General features: G+C 41.1%; 2 protein-coding genes across 2 annotated transcripts in view; one reads left to right on the plus strand and one right to left on the minus strand.

Annotated features, from left to right (window-relative positions):
• Positions 1-2,484, plus strand: part of col5a2a (collagen, type V, alpha 2a) — a 64,953-nt gene extending 62,469 nt beyond the window's left edge. Inside the window, exon 54 of the mRNA XM_055230581.1 lies at positions 637-2,484. Coding sequence (XP_055086556.1) covers positions 637-783 — 147 coding nt within the window. The 3' untranslated portion in view covers positions 784-2,484. The remainder of the gene's footprint in view (positions 1-636) is intronic.
• A 2,317-nt stretch (positions 2,485-4,801) lies between these two features.
• The window catches only part of gulp1a (GULP PTB domain containing engulfment adaptor 1a), a 65,292-nt gene continuing 56,901 nt past the window's right edge, over positions 4,802-13,192 (minus strand). The window contains exons 9-11 of the mRNA XM_033986863.2: positions 11,397-11,535; positions 10,750-10,844; positions 4,802-8,076 (exon numbers count right to left, since the gene is read on the minus strand). Of these exons, the coding sequence (XP_033842754.1) occupies positions 8,005-8,076; positions 10,750-10,844; positions 11,397-11,535 (306 nt within the window). The 3' untranslated portion in view covers positions 4,802-8,004. The remainder of the gene's footprint in view (positions 8,077-10,749; positions 10,845-11,396; positions 11,536-13,192) is intronic.

Raw genomic sequence — 13,192 nt, forward strand, 5'->3', positions numbered from 1 at the left:
TACAGGACACGTGCACGGTAAGACCGGGTTTAGACCGGGTTTAGACCGGGTTTAGACCGGGTTTATACCGGGTTTAGACCGGGTTTAGACCGGGTTTAGACCATCGTACAGGACACGTGCACGGTAAGACCGGGTTTAGACCGGGTTTAGACCATCGTACAGGACACGTGCACGGTAAGACCGGGTTTAGACCGGGTTTAGACCGGGTTTAGACCATCGTACAGGACACGTGCACGGTAAGACCGGGTTTAGACCGGGTTTAGACCGGGTTCAGACCGGGTTCAGACCGGGTTTAGACCGGGTTTAGACCATCGTACAGGACACGTGCACGGTAAGACCGGGTTTAGACCGGGTTTAGACCGGGTTTAGACCATCGTACAGGACACGTGCACGGTAAGACCGGGTTTAGACCGTGTTTAGACCGTGTTTAGACCATCGTACAGGACACGTGCACGGTAAGACCGGGTTTAGACCGGGTTTAGACCAGGTTTAGACCGGGTTTAGACCGGGTTTAGACCGGGTTTAGACCGGGTTTAGACCATCATACAGGACACGTGCACAGGAAGACCTGGGCTAGATCTGGTTTAGTCTTAGATTAGTCCTGGTTCAGTCCTGATTTCCTCTTCCTCTTTGCAGAAACACACAGGCTCGTGGGGTAAAACCGTCTTCGAGTACAGGACCCAGAAGACGGCGCGTCTGCCCATCGTGGACATCGCTCCCATCGACATCGGAGGCAACGACCAGGAGTTCGGACTGGACATCGGACCGGTCTGCTTCTTATAAGACCCCCCCCCAAAAAAAAAAACCTCCTCAAAACCGGACCAGGAATCAGCTCTGTGGACCCCGAGACTTTAGCCCGACCGGAGGCCATTTTGTACAGACACGTGTACAAGGATATTTATTATGTCTTTCACTAAACCGGATCTTAACCTAAACAAAACCCGAACCAGGACCTAGAACTGGACCCAGAACCAGACCTAAACCAGATCCAAAGACCAGACCAAGCGCTTGTGTTTACTGTTTATAGCCAAAAAAGTTTTATGGTGCTTTCTTCCCAGATATTTCCCTGCCCCTAAAAATGGACGTTATATTTCCGGTAGTATTCCCAACTACTGTGTAAGAAATTTCTATGGAGTCGAACGATACTTCTGTTGTTTTTATAAAATAGTTTTTGTTTAATTTCATTTTTTTTTTATAATAAATGTTGTGTAAAAGTCTTTGTGGTGCTATTGAGGAAAAGGAGCTGGGATTTGTGTGAATGTGACACATCAGCTTGTACTGCCCACGGAAAAAACTTATACTGACCTCCAGCCACCAGGGGGAGACAACGCGCCGCGAGAGAATAGATCAATATACTGTAGTACATCTGCGTTCTGTGGTGGAGTTTTGAACCACTCAGACTTTGGACACAAATCTGAGCTGTTTGTAATAACCGTGCGTGTGTTTACTGTAGAGCTAGCAGACCTCCCACTCCCCAGACGCTTCCTCCAGCTCAATATGTCCAGTTTAGTGAGCCACCCTGCGGAGGAAACGTATGTCGATAACTTTTGTGCTTTTGATGATAACTCAGAGATCATGACCAGAGATGAGAGGAGAAGAGATCTAAACCGGGACTAAACTAGGACTGAAACGGGACTGAAACAGAAGTGAAACGGGACTAAAACGGGACTAAAACAGGGGCTAAAACATAAGTGAAACAGGACTAAACTGGGACTAAAACAGGGCTAAAACAGAAGTGAAACGGGACTAAAACAGGACTGAAACGGGACTAAAACAGGGCTAAAACAGGACTAAACCAGGACTAAAACATAAGTGAAACAGGACTAAACTGGGACTAAAACAGGGCTAAAACAGAAGTGAAACGGGACTAAAACAGGACTGAAACGGGACTAAAACAGGGCTAAAACAGGACTAAACCAGGACTAAAACATAAGTGAAACAGGACTAAACTGGGACTAAAACAGGGCTAAAACAGAAGTGAAACGGGACTAAAACAGGGACTAAACCGGGACTAAAACAGGACTGAAACGGGACTAAAACAGGGCTAAAACAGGACTGAAACGGGACTAAAACAGGGCTAAAACATAAGTGAAACAGGACTAAACTGGAACTAAACTGGGACTAAACCGGGACTTAAATGGGACTAAAACTGGACTAAACTAGGACTAAAACAGAGTGAAACTAGGACCAAACCTGGACTAAACCAGGACCAAACCGTGACTAAACCGGGACTAAACCGGGACTAAACCAGGGACCATAGATGAGAGTAGTATCACAGATAAAGTCAAACTGGATCAACTCCCTCCACACTCTTCTCCTTCCTTCCCCACTTCTCAAATCCCCGCCCGTTTACACCACAGATGTAAACGGGCGGTTACATCCCCCTGGTGGTTGTCGTTGGTACTGCAGTGTTAGCTTCTACCTCGTGTGACGCAGAGGCGGCTCGTACACTTCGGGCCCATAATAAAGATCTGATGGACATGAGCGCGTGTCACTGTGTAGTTTTTTTTTTTTGACAGTATATATTTTTTGCATGTTGGTTTGCATGCTGCAGGAAGGGGGCGCTGTTGGCTTGTACTTTTGCTTTGCATCACATTAAAGTGTAAACTGTTCACAGCTCGCGTCACGTTACTTCGGCTTTGGGCAGCGACACTCACGGCGTTTTATATTCATCTTAGATTTTTGTAATTAGACTTTCTATTGTGTTCATTAAAGGAGCACGGTGTAACTTTTCTGATCCACCTACTCATCTCCGTGGAGATTTTATTGCGTTGCCTGGAGTGCTCCACATTAAATAATCAATCTCCAAGGGTCAGATCTGTGGAGAGGTGAGTCCAAGTTGTTCATTTCATTTTTAGAAACATCTGGAATTGAAGAAATAATACACGTTTAATGCCGTACTGTGGGTTTTTCCAGACAATAAAAGACATTCATAAAATCCCCACGGAGACGAGCAGGTAACAGACCCTGAATGTTACATAGTGCATATTTAATAAATTAATGGAGATATTTATTTTAGCTGTTCACCTGCAGAGACCAGAGGAGCTCCAGGTTTAAGACGGATGGATTTAAATAAATAAATAAATAAATAAAGTTGTTCTTTTTTCTGTTTTTTCTCACGTTTGATACTTTTGTCAGATCAGACGTTTTTGTCTCAGATTTTGTCCGTGTCATTTTCCTGCGGATTAAAACTCAAAGTCCTGCCTCAAGTGGAGAAGTTTAAGGTTTAGTCACGATTTAGACCTGGTTTCGACCTGGTTTAGTCCCAGTTTAGCCCTGGTTTAGTCCCGGTTTAGCCCCGGTGTAGTCCCGGTTTAGCCCTGGTTTAGTCCCGGTTTAGACCCGGTGTAGTCCCGGTTTAGCCCTGATTTAGTCCCGGTGTAGTCCCGTTTTAGACCCGGTGTAGTCCCGGTTTAGACCCGGTGTAGACCCGGTGTAGACCCGGTGTAGTCCCGGTTTAATCCCGGTTTAGTCCCGGTTTAGACCTGGTTCAGTCCTGGTTTATTCCCTGTTTAGTCCCGGTGTAGCTCTGGTGCAGTCCCGGTGTAGTCCCGGTTCAGACCTGGTTCAGTCCTGGTTTAGTTCTCTGGTCCTACCTTCATCTCTGATCATGATCTACAGACAAATTCTGGGACGTCTCTTCTCAGTGACCCATCCAGGGGCGTCGGACTGGAGGGGGGTGAAGGGGGATCTTGACCCGGGGCCCGGCACAGGGAGGGGCCCGGGGCGACGGGGGCTCTTGACCCAGGGCCCGGCGCAGGGAGGGGGCCCTTCACAAAGTCTGTAACGGACATTTTTCATTAGACAAAAAGTGGTACAGGACGAGATCATTTGTCCGCGGGGCCCAGAGTTCGGTGCTACAGCCCTGGACAAAGACGACGAGGATAAAACGACTAAAACGTGATCTTACTTAAGTTTAGTCATCAGTTTCAGTCGCCAAAAATCTGTTTTACTAGAGGACGGTGTTGGGAAGAGACGTTTCAGCTCCGTCTAAAAGAACCGAACCACAAACCTCTCCGCTAAAAACACCGATGTGCAGATTTTACGCAGAGAAAACAAAGGGTTTACTACGGAAGACAATCCATCTGAACTGGAATACCATCTATCCATCCGTTTTCTTCCTCTTATCCGGGGTCTACGCAGGGACTCCCGGACTTCCCTCACCCCAGACACCAAACTGGAACGATGATGATTTAATCTACAGATGTTTACAGAAGCATTTTGAGCGGAATGACCTTGGATCTATAATGAAAACTAGAAAAGTCGATCTGTCCCGGCGGAGCTCGACTAGTGGCCGCTCCAGGTACTGCAGCACTAACCCTCGTTCAGGATCCACAGCCGTCGCAAAAGGTCGGACGTTCCCGGGATTCTTCTTCTTCATTTCCGCAACGTGAACATTTTGAGCGTCTAAATCTTGATTAGTACAAAAAAAAAAATGTTTACACTCACAAATATCATTTTACGTTTACATCTTTGTGATTTTACACATACAAATCTGAAAATTAGGATTTGTCTCAAAAAGATTCGTCAGCAAAACGACTGAAGACGACAGGGGGCGGGGCTAGAGGGACCAGGGTTACTGCGGCAACGGTTAAACTGGTTTGTACACAGTAAAAGAGACAGTACGTCACTTTTATGTGATATTCTGATGTGCATGAACCTTGTAATAAGTTTATACCAAAATAAATTTCACAGATAAAGCCCGTGTGGCAATAAAAACGTCAGAAAACGACACGTTAAGACCGAAAAAGATCAAAAAAAGAGTTAAATTCCTTGTTAAAAAGACGACGCTCTTTGTGCAGACGACTCTTTATTATCAATTAAACAACAGTCATTGCAACCGAAATGCCGAGTGGACATTTATACATGTAGTAAAATATCTCCCATAAAAAACAAAAGTGCAAAAACAACATGAAAACAAGAATATCATGACTACACTTCAAACATGTTAATACTGAAATGTAAAGACACTGGAATGTTCAGAGTGGAGCAGCAGCAGAGCTCACAGAGGGACAAAAGTGCACAAAAGTGTTTAAAAGAACCAAATAATCCTTTAAAATAACAAATACTCACCAATAATAATGAATAATAATGAGTGAATAAACTGGTGTGGAGTTATATTATTTAAAACACCTCAATAAGACCAGAAGAGGGCGCTGTTGTACTGGAAATGATGGTTAAGGACCCACAGAGGAGAAACACATGGACCTGGTTTAGTCCTGGTTTAGTCCTGGTTTGGTCCTGGTTTGGTCCTGGTTTGGTCCTGGTTTAGTCCTGGTTTAGTCCTGGTTTAGTCCTGGTTTAGTCCTGGTTTAGTCCTGGTTTAGTCCTGGTTTAGACCTGATTTAGACCTGGTTTAGACCTGATTTAGTCGTTCTAGTGAAGGTGAAGTTTAAAAACACAGTGGAGCACCACATGATGACATCACGAGGTGGAACAGAGTGTTTTCAGTTTGAGAGAAGAACTCAGCCTAAATCTGCAGGTTTGTTTGTGTTAAACATGTGAGAATGAAACAAAAACACAACAGTAAAACAAAGAAAACTGTAAAACGGGCCCTTTAAAGTCCATACGACGGGTTTTATGTTGTTTTTTGTTTGTTTTTTTATATTTTTTTATTTGTTTTCTTGGGACGGTCCGTGTGCTCAATATTTATCACAGTTTTACTTTAGTTAAGTGGCAGCTGCTGCGTCGTAAAAACACGTCATGTCATCAATTCACAAAATCCCATCCCAGAGCGAGGACGGCGTTTCTTTGGACACTTTAAAGCACACGTGTCAAACTCAAGGCCCGGGGGCTAAATGCGGCCCGCCATGTCATTTTATGTGGCCGCGACAAGGTAAATTTAAATGTTTGACTTTCTTAAAATGTCAGTTTATCAGGAGTTACACAGACATATTTTTATATCTTTGCAAATTTGAGACGAACCGTTTTGCTGACGTGGCCCTCGGTGAAATTGAGTTTGACGCCCGTTTCTCAAATTAAAGTGTCTTTTTAAAAATCTTTTATCGTCTGTGTGAAACTCTGCTGCCGCTGCTAAACTTAAGCTACATTTCATAATCATATTTCATCAACACTGGACGTACAAAAGGAATAAACAAAAGCATCCGCACAAACCGCCCGAGTATGAAAAATCCCACGCTGATCGTACCTCTGAACGTTACACTATTTACACCTGCCTCCTGTACTCAAAACTATGAGATTCTGCTTACAAAAATAGCTCTTTTCTACAATGAGGAGCGCGCCGCAAAACAAATCCGTGTCTAAATCCGCGGAAGTGACTGGGATTCGGAATATTAACGTGATTTTGGGTTTATTTCGTGAAAGGCTTTACACTTTTTGGCTTTTCGGTCTTGATTCGATAAAGCTTTTGTCTCACTTTTACTCCTAAATTCATGTCAGAAAACGCCAAAAATCAACACTTCGCAGCTAATGTCGTCGACGTTCCCTAGCGGTGTGATGCTAACTGTAGGCACTGCTCCGTCTGACGCTTTGTTAGACTTTAATCTGACCTTTTATTTGAACACAATCTGACCCAAAAAGAGCGGATTTAGCTCAAACTACAGGTTTTTTTAACTGTTAAACAAGTCTCTCTCTAATAACATTACAGCCGCAAGCTAGCTAGCGTTAGCCAACTTTTTTTTCCCTGTTAGTCGCTCACACGTTTTTGTCTAAAACCTAAAAAACAGGATCATGAACGCTCGGTTTGATCGCACGCTTCTGAAAATGTGCCGTTTAAATCCATTTTTCCTGAATTTTCGGACGATCTTAAAACCGTTTTTGGACGTGTTTGCTAATGTGCGCGTTGTGTCGCTGAACATTCCGGCAATACGTGTAGAAAACGTGATGTCATTGTGAAGTATCGATTCAGTTGTCGCATCTAAAATGACCTAAACTACTCCAAACTAGAGTTGTCAAAAGTATCAAAAATCCGATACTAACCGATTTTAAATTACCGTATTTTCTTTACTATAAGTCGCAGTTCTTTTCGTAGTGTGTCCGGGGGTGCGACTTATACTCAGACGCGACTTACACGTGAAATTATTCAAATATATCAAATATATATTGCACTGACGACCACACGAGGGCGCTCTAGGCTCGTGGAACAGTAACACTGAACATCTAAAATTTCAACATTACGGTAATTTAAAAAAAAAACATCTGAGAAAGACTGAACAAAAATACGTTAGCGTCCCGTACTGCCGTTTTATTGATATTATAATAACTTCACTTTAAAGAGAAAATGTTTGTTCTTGGTCTCGAATTTTGTAAAATAAATTTCCCCCCAAAAAACGTGACTTGTATATGTTTTTTTCTTCATTATTATGCATTTTTTTGGGTGGAGCGACTTATACTTCGGTGAGACTTATACTCCAGAGCGACTTATACTTCAGAGCGACTTATACTTCAGAGCGACTTATACTCCAGAGCGACTTATACTCCGGTGCGACTTATACTCCAGAGCGACTTATACTCCAGAGCGACTTATACTCCAGAGCGACTTATACTCCGGTGCGACTTATACTCCAGAGCGACTTATACTTCAGAGCGACTTATACTTCAGAGCGACTTATACTTCGGTGAGACGTATACTTCTGTGCGACTTATAGTCCAGAAAATACGGTAGTATCGAAACTAGATACTCATTTGAGCAGGTATTGATACTAAAAAAGTCATAGGACAGAAATGAACTTTTCCGTCTGAAAGGCCACGTGGGAAAAGAAAAGAAAGTTCAACCGTTTAATGTCGAAAATCACAAAATCTGAAGAAAGTGTGCGTTTCATTATCAGAATCGGTATCGGGTATCGAAATCGAGTTTTAAATCTCAGTATCGTGACGACGCTGCCCCAAACACGACTAATATTCCGATCCCAGTCCTCTCGCCTCTCGTGTTTGTCGTTTTGCGGCGCGGGGCGTGTTTCCGCTCGTATAAACGTGTGAAGCTGCGGTCGGACGGCGGACATGTTGGCTCGAGTTCGGCGCTTCCTGTTCCTCTTCTTCAGACGATCAGCAGCGACTGTCCAGTGGGTCCAGAGAGAACACAGCGCCCTCTAGGGTCAGTCCCATTTTGAACCCCTCCTGGAAGAAGAAACGTGAGCTGTCGTTAGGAGGGGAGGGAAAAAAAAGAAGTTTAACGTAAAAGAGGGAAAGAACGAGGGATTGACACTGCAAATATCATGGGTTTTTTTTGTTTTTTTTTATGAACATGCAAAAAATGAACTCAAGTTTGATCAAAAATCGTCCAAAACATGCAACACACACACAAAAAAAAAATTAAAATTCCAATAACTCTATTTTAATGTACTTTTACACACAAAAGGTTCAGTTAAAGCAACACTATGGAACTTTCTGAAGGTCAAATCTGACTTGGTCGATTCCATGGAAATATAAAGTTAATAGAAAGTTAAACGCACACTCCGGAATATTCTCTATAAACACAGATAAATGTTAAGCCATACTGTGGAATATTAGAACCAAAGGAACAACATTTCCACGGAAACAAGCAGAAGAAAGCCCTCCAAGTCAGGTTTGTGGAGATGCAAGCCCAATCAGAGTAACGTCACATGTTGTTAAGGGCCGTGAACACAACCAAAAGGAAAAAACAAAAACTAAACCAAACATATTTTATTTTTATTTTTTTTAGGCTAAAAAGTTACATAGTGTGGCTTTAAATGAAAAAACAAAAATGTCGATGTCTTAATTTACTTTGTTAAAAAATTGCCTTGACTGTCAGTGTTGCAGTGTGTGACTCAAACCCTACCAAATAAAATACACACATAAAATAAAAAAAATAAAAAGAATTAAAAAAAAAAAAATATATATATATATATATATATATATATATATATAAAATAAAAAAAATAAATAAATGCATAATAAAAATAAGTAAATAAATAAAATATAAATAAAAGAAATACAAAATAAAAATAAATACATGAAAAAAATAAAAATAAAATAAAATATACATACATGAGTAAAATTTAAAAAATAGAATAAAATATACATAAAAAATAAAAATAAATGCATAATAAAATAAGTAAATAAATAAAATATAAATAAATAAAATACAAAATAAAAATAAATACATGAATAAAATAAATAAAATATACATACATGAGTAAAATAAAATAAATAAATGAATGAAATAAAAAATAAATAATAAATAAAATTAAATAAAAATAAATACAAATAAATAAATTATTTTTAGTATTAATTACTTAAAAAAAACTAAAACATAAAAAACATAAAAACCTAACTTGAAAAAAATAAAATTAATCTTTACATTTTTAATATACTTTCCTTTAAAACCTGTACATTTCTGTCAGATAAATAACTTCGTCTGTTGTGTAACACTGACTTTGTTGATTTATTGTCACAGTCGCACACAGAACACACACAAAAGTACTGACCATCTCTGTCGCTGCAGCAAAGGACAAAGGGAAGAGAGGGATAAGAGAAAGAGAGGGAAGAAAAGAAGACACACAGAGGTAAGATTTAGAGTAAAAACAGCATGAACAACAGCGCCTCCTGCTGGAAGAGCCGTGTCATTACAGCTACAGCCCTAATAGTTCATTACTAAGAGAGTCAACGTCCTATATGACGGAAAATGAACTTTCTCAGCGTTAAACCATAACAAACATCATTTATTATTAGTGTGTAACATCTCCAACGCTCAAAATGCTCTGTTCCACCTCGTGATGTCATCAAGTGGTAGATTAGTTACGTTAATTGTAGGTGAGTCCAAAGGCAGGTGTGTGTAGAACGTTCCTTTAACGTCCTTGACTGGGGTGTGTATGTGTGAGAGAGTGTGTGTATGTGTGTGTGTGTGTGTAATCTACATGATAAACAATAAATAAATACAAATATGTTAATTCTAAATCAAAATGGTGGTTATTTACATCAGGTGAATACAAAGAAGTTCACAAAATGACTGACAGGAGGCCAGTCTAGTCGAGTGTGTATAAATTTGAAAGTTATACTCAAAAACTCTAAAGCTACACATGGTCAAATTATAACTAGACGTTCTAAACATCTTTTTTTTTTTTCTGAAGTGTTTTTATTCTTCTCAGGACATGAAACAACATTGTGAACTGCCTGTAAAAAATGAATTAACTTGTGTTTTATTGTAAATATACAAACACATGTTTCTTTTTATGCTTTGAAAAACATTTCAACATTTTTTGGGGGAAATTTCAACACTGTTCAGGCCCGAATAAGAAAAACAATCAAAGGAAATTTACTTGCAGTTACACCGACTGACCACTGAATTGACCTCAATGGAGTGTGGCAGCAGAGAGCACTGTAGAGGCTCCACCATTTAAACCGATGCATTAAAGAGAAAGTTCTGTTTTAGTAGTTGTCCACTGCAGTGACCGCTGTGCACCAGAGGGTTAAATCAGTCCGAGACAGAGCTGATGTACATAACAGCCACGTAAAATAATCGTTTAAGTGTCTGTGGCGCATTGGTGTGCACTGGCGCCCCCTCTAGTGGTGCAACAAGGAACAACAACTGAAACTAAACCAATAATATAAACTGAACTAAACGGTCTTTTAAACGTTAACAGCTCCTTTTACCTTTAGTTCAGTAGAGATTCCAGAGCTGAAATGACCCAAATGATTCTATAAATGAAGGTGTGTGGAGTTTAAAAACACAGCGGAGCACTTCCTGTTTTACCACATGATGACATCACAAGGTGGAACAGAGCGTTTTCGGTTCTTTAAATACTAATCTGAGCTGACGGTTTGTCCGACCTGCATCTCGTCGAGTTTGGACTGTATGTCTGGAGGAAAGTCCGCGGCTCCACAGGTGAACGGGTCGAACGGCTCGGCTCCGAAAAGGTCTTTGTCTGAAATAAAAAAAATTTAAAAAACCTGATTTTAGCCGATTTTATGTCTGAAAAACGTGAAAAACAGACATAGTTCATGTTAAAGTGTTTGCAGAGGTTCAAAGTTATTCCCCATGATGAGTTTATAAGCACTTTTCACGACAGGACGGGGGTTTGTTATGACAGTGAAGCTAACGACGACTAGCATGCTAACGCGCATTCGTTTTCAGGCACGTCCACAGCTTTAGAACAGCTCGCGGTTCTTTCTTCTGTTGTTAAAATGTTCAGAAATGGCAAATCACAAAGGCAGACATTTTAAAAGTACCGCATTTCCTCCACAAACGACAAAATATCAGTCTTATTCTCCGTAAAAAAACTACTAACCTTGTAGATTTTTGTATTAATTAATTTAATTTGTATTTAATCTTTTTCTCAATTCTTCTAGACGTGTTTAAAATGTGAACTTTGACCTGAAACTTCGCACTGAAACAAATCTACAAATCAAAACGGCAAAGCTCATCTCAAAAATGAAGTCGATATTTTCACCAAACTGTACAAAGGTGTAGTTCTCACTGATGTCTGGAGGGGGCGATGTGGGCGGCGGAGGGGGGCACCCGTTGGACGCCCGGGTGGGAACCAAAGGAGCGACCGGAGAAAAGGGAACCATGTCGAAGATGTCTGTGGACTGAGGCTTCTGGGAGACGCTGCTGGCCTGGAAAAAAAAAAAACACATGACACAGACGTGAAAATAAGACACGACAGAAACACGAACACGGGTCAAATGTCTGAATTATTTTATTTATTTATGTATTTTTTTTAAGTAACAAATCTGTTCTTGCTGAAAGTAAAGATATCTCTGGGTTAAACCTGCATTTGACCCGTTCTTCAGTGTCTCTGGGTTAAACCTGCATTTGACCCATCCTTTTAGTGACACTGGGTTTCACCTGAATTTAACTCATCCTTCAGTGTCTGAGTTAAACCTACATTTAACCCATCCTTCAGTACCTCTGGGTTACACCTGCATTTGACCCATCTTTTAGTGTCTCCGAGTTAAATCTACATTTGACCCATTGTTCAGCATTTCTCAGTTACACCTACATTTGACCCATCTTTCAGCGTCCCTCAGTTACACCTGCATTTGACCCATCCTTTTAGTGACTCTGGGTTTCACCTGCATTTGACCCATATTTTAGTGTCTCCAAGTTAAATCTACATTTGACCCATCGTTCAGTGTCCCTCAGTTAAACCTGCATTTGACCCATCCTTCAGTGTCCCTCAGTTAAACCTGCATTTGACCCATGTTTCAGCATCCCTCAGTTAAACCTGCATTTGACCCGTCCTTCAGTGCCTCTGGGTTAACTCTGTCAGGAGCAGTGGACCAATCTCCAGATCTTGGTCTTGTCTTGATCAGAACTACTTTCACTGAAGCATTTGACCCAGTATTCATGGTTTCAGTTTATTAGACCATTTTGTTTTTAGATAAAAATCATGTTAATGTAAAAATTCGTGAACAAACATTAAAAAAAGAGTTAAAATCAAATATATCTGTCACTGAAAACTAAGTCTAAACCCGTTTCTTTTCTAGAAAAACACAGAACATGACGGACAGGTTGTTAAAGCTGTAATGTGGCGTTTTGTTTCTCAAGGTTCACTGGGTCAAATGTAATTGTAGTTCCTGTTTTAAAGCTGTAATGTGCAGGCTGCATACAGAAGTACAACTGCAGGAACAAGACTGAGCCTGTAGGGGGCAGCAAAGGTCCACACAAAACCACACAGCATCGAGAATCAGCAGAGAAAGTAACAGTGGTAAAAGTAGTAGTAAAAGTATTAGTAAAAGTATTTGAGCCATTTACTCGGGGCCGTGGGATGCCGCAGCCAGGGGGCGCTGCAGCAGACAGAGGTTTGGAGGGCGGCGGCGTCAGAAGACCAGAAGAAGACGAGTCCGGAGAACTGAGCGGAGAGAGAGAGAGCGAAGAGATCTCGAAACAAGAGAGCGAAAAGAGGAGAGAGGAAGGAGAGAAGGAGAGGAGGGAGGGGAGCGGAGGAGAAGAGGAGGAGTGAGAGAAAGAGAGGAGAGAGGGGAGAGGCTGAGGATGGGGAGGGAAGAGGGGAGAGGAGGGAGAGAGAGGGGGATGACAGAAGAAAGAGAGAGAAATAAACTGTTAGTCAGAAAATGTGATTATTTCAGAGGAAAGCTGGATTTTAGTCAGCGAAAAGTTTAAAGAGGAGGTATGGAGTTTTAACTGTAAGCTAAGCCCCTCCCCCTTCAGTGCACATCGCACTAATGAAACTACAGCACATCACACCAGGTTTGTCACGTCATAGTGTACAGTTTGTGTCATGTTTTTGTGTATTTATGAAAAAATGTC

Source organism: Periophthalmus magnuspinnatus, chromosome 21, assembly GCF_009829125.3.
Source record: "Periophthalmus magnuspinnatus isolate fPerMag1 chromosome 21, fPerMag1.2.pri, whole genome shotgun sequence".
In the NCBI taxonomy this organism is placed as follows: Eukaryota; Metazoa; Chordata; class Actinopteri; order Gobiiformes; family Gobiidae; genus Periophthalmus; species Periophthalmus magnuspinnatus.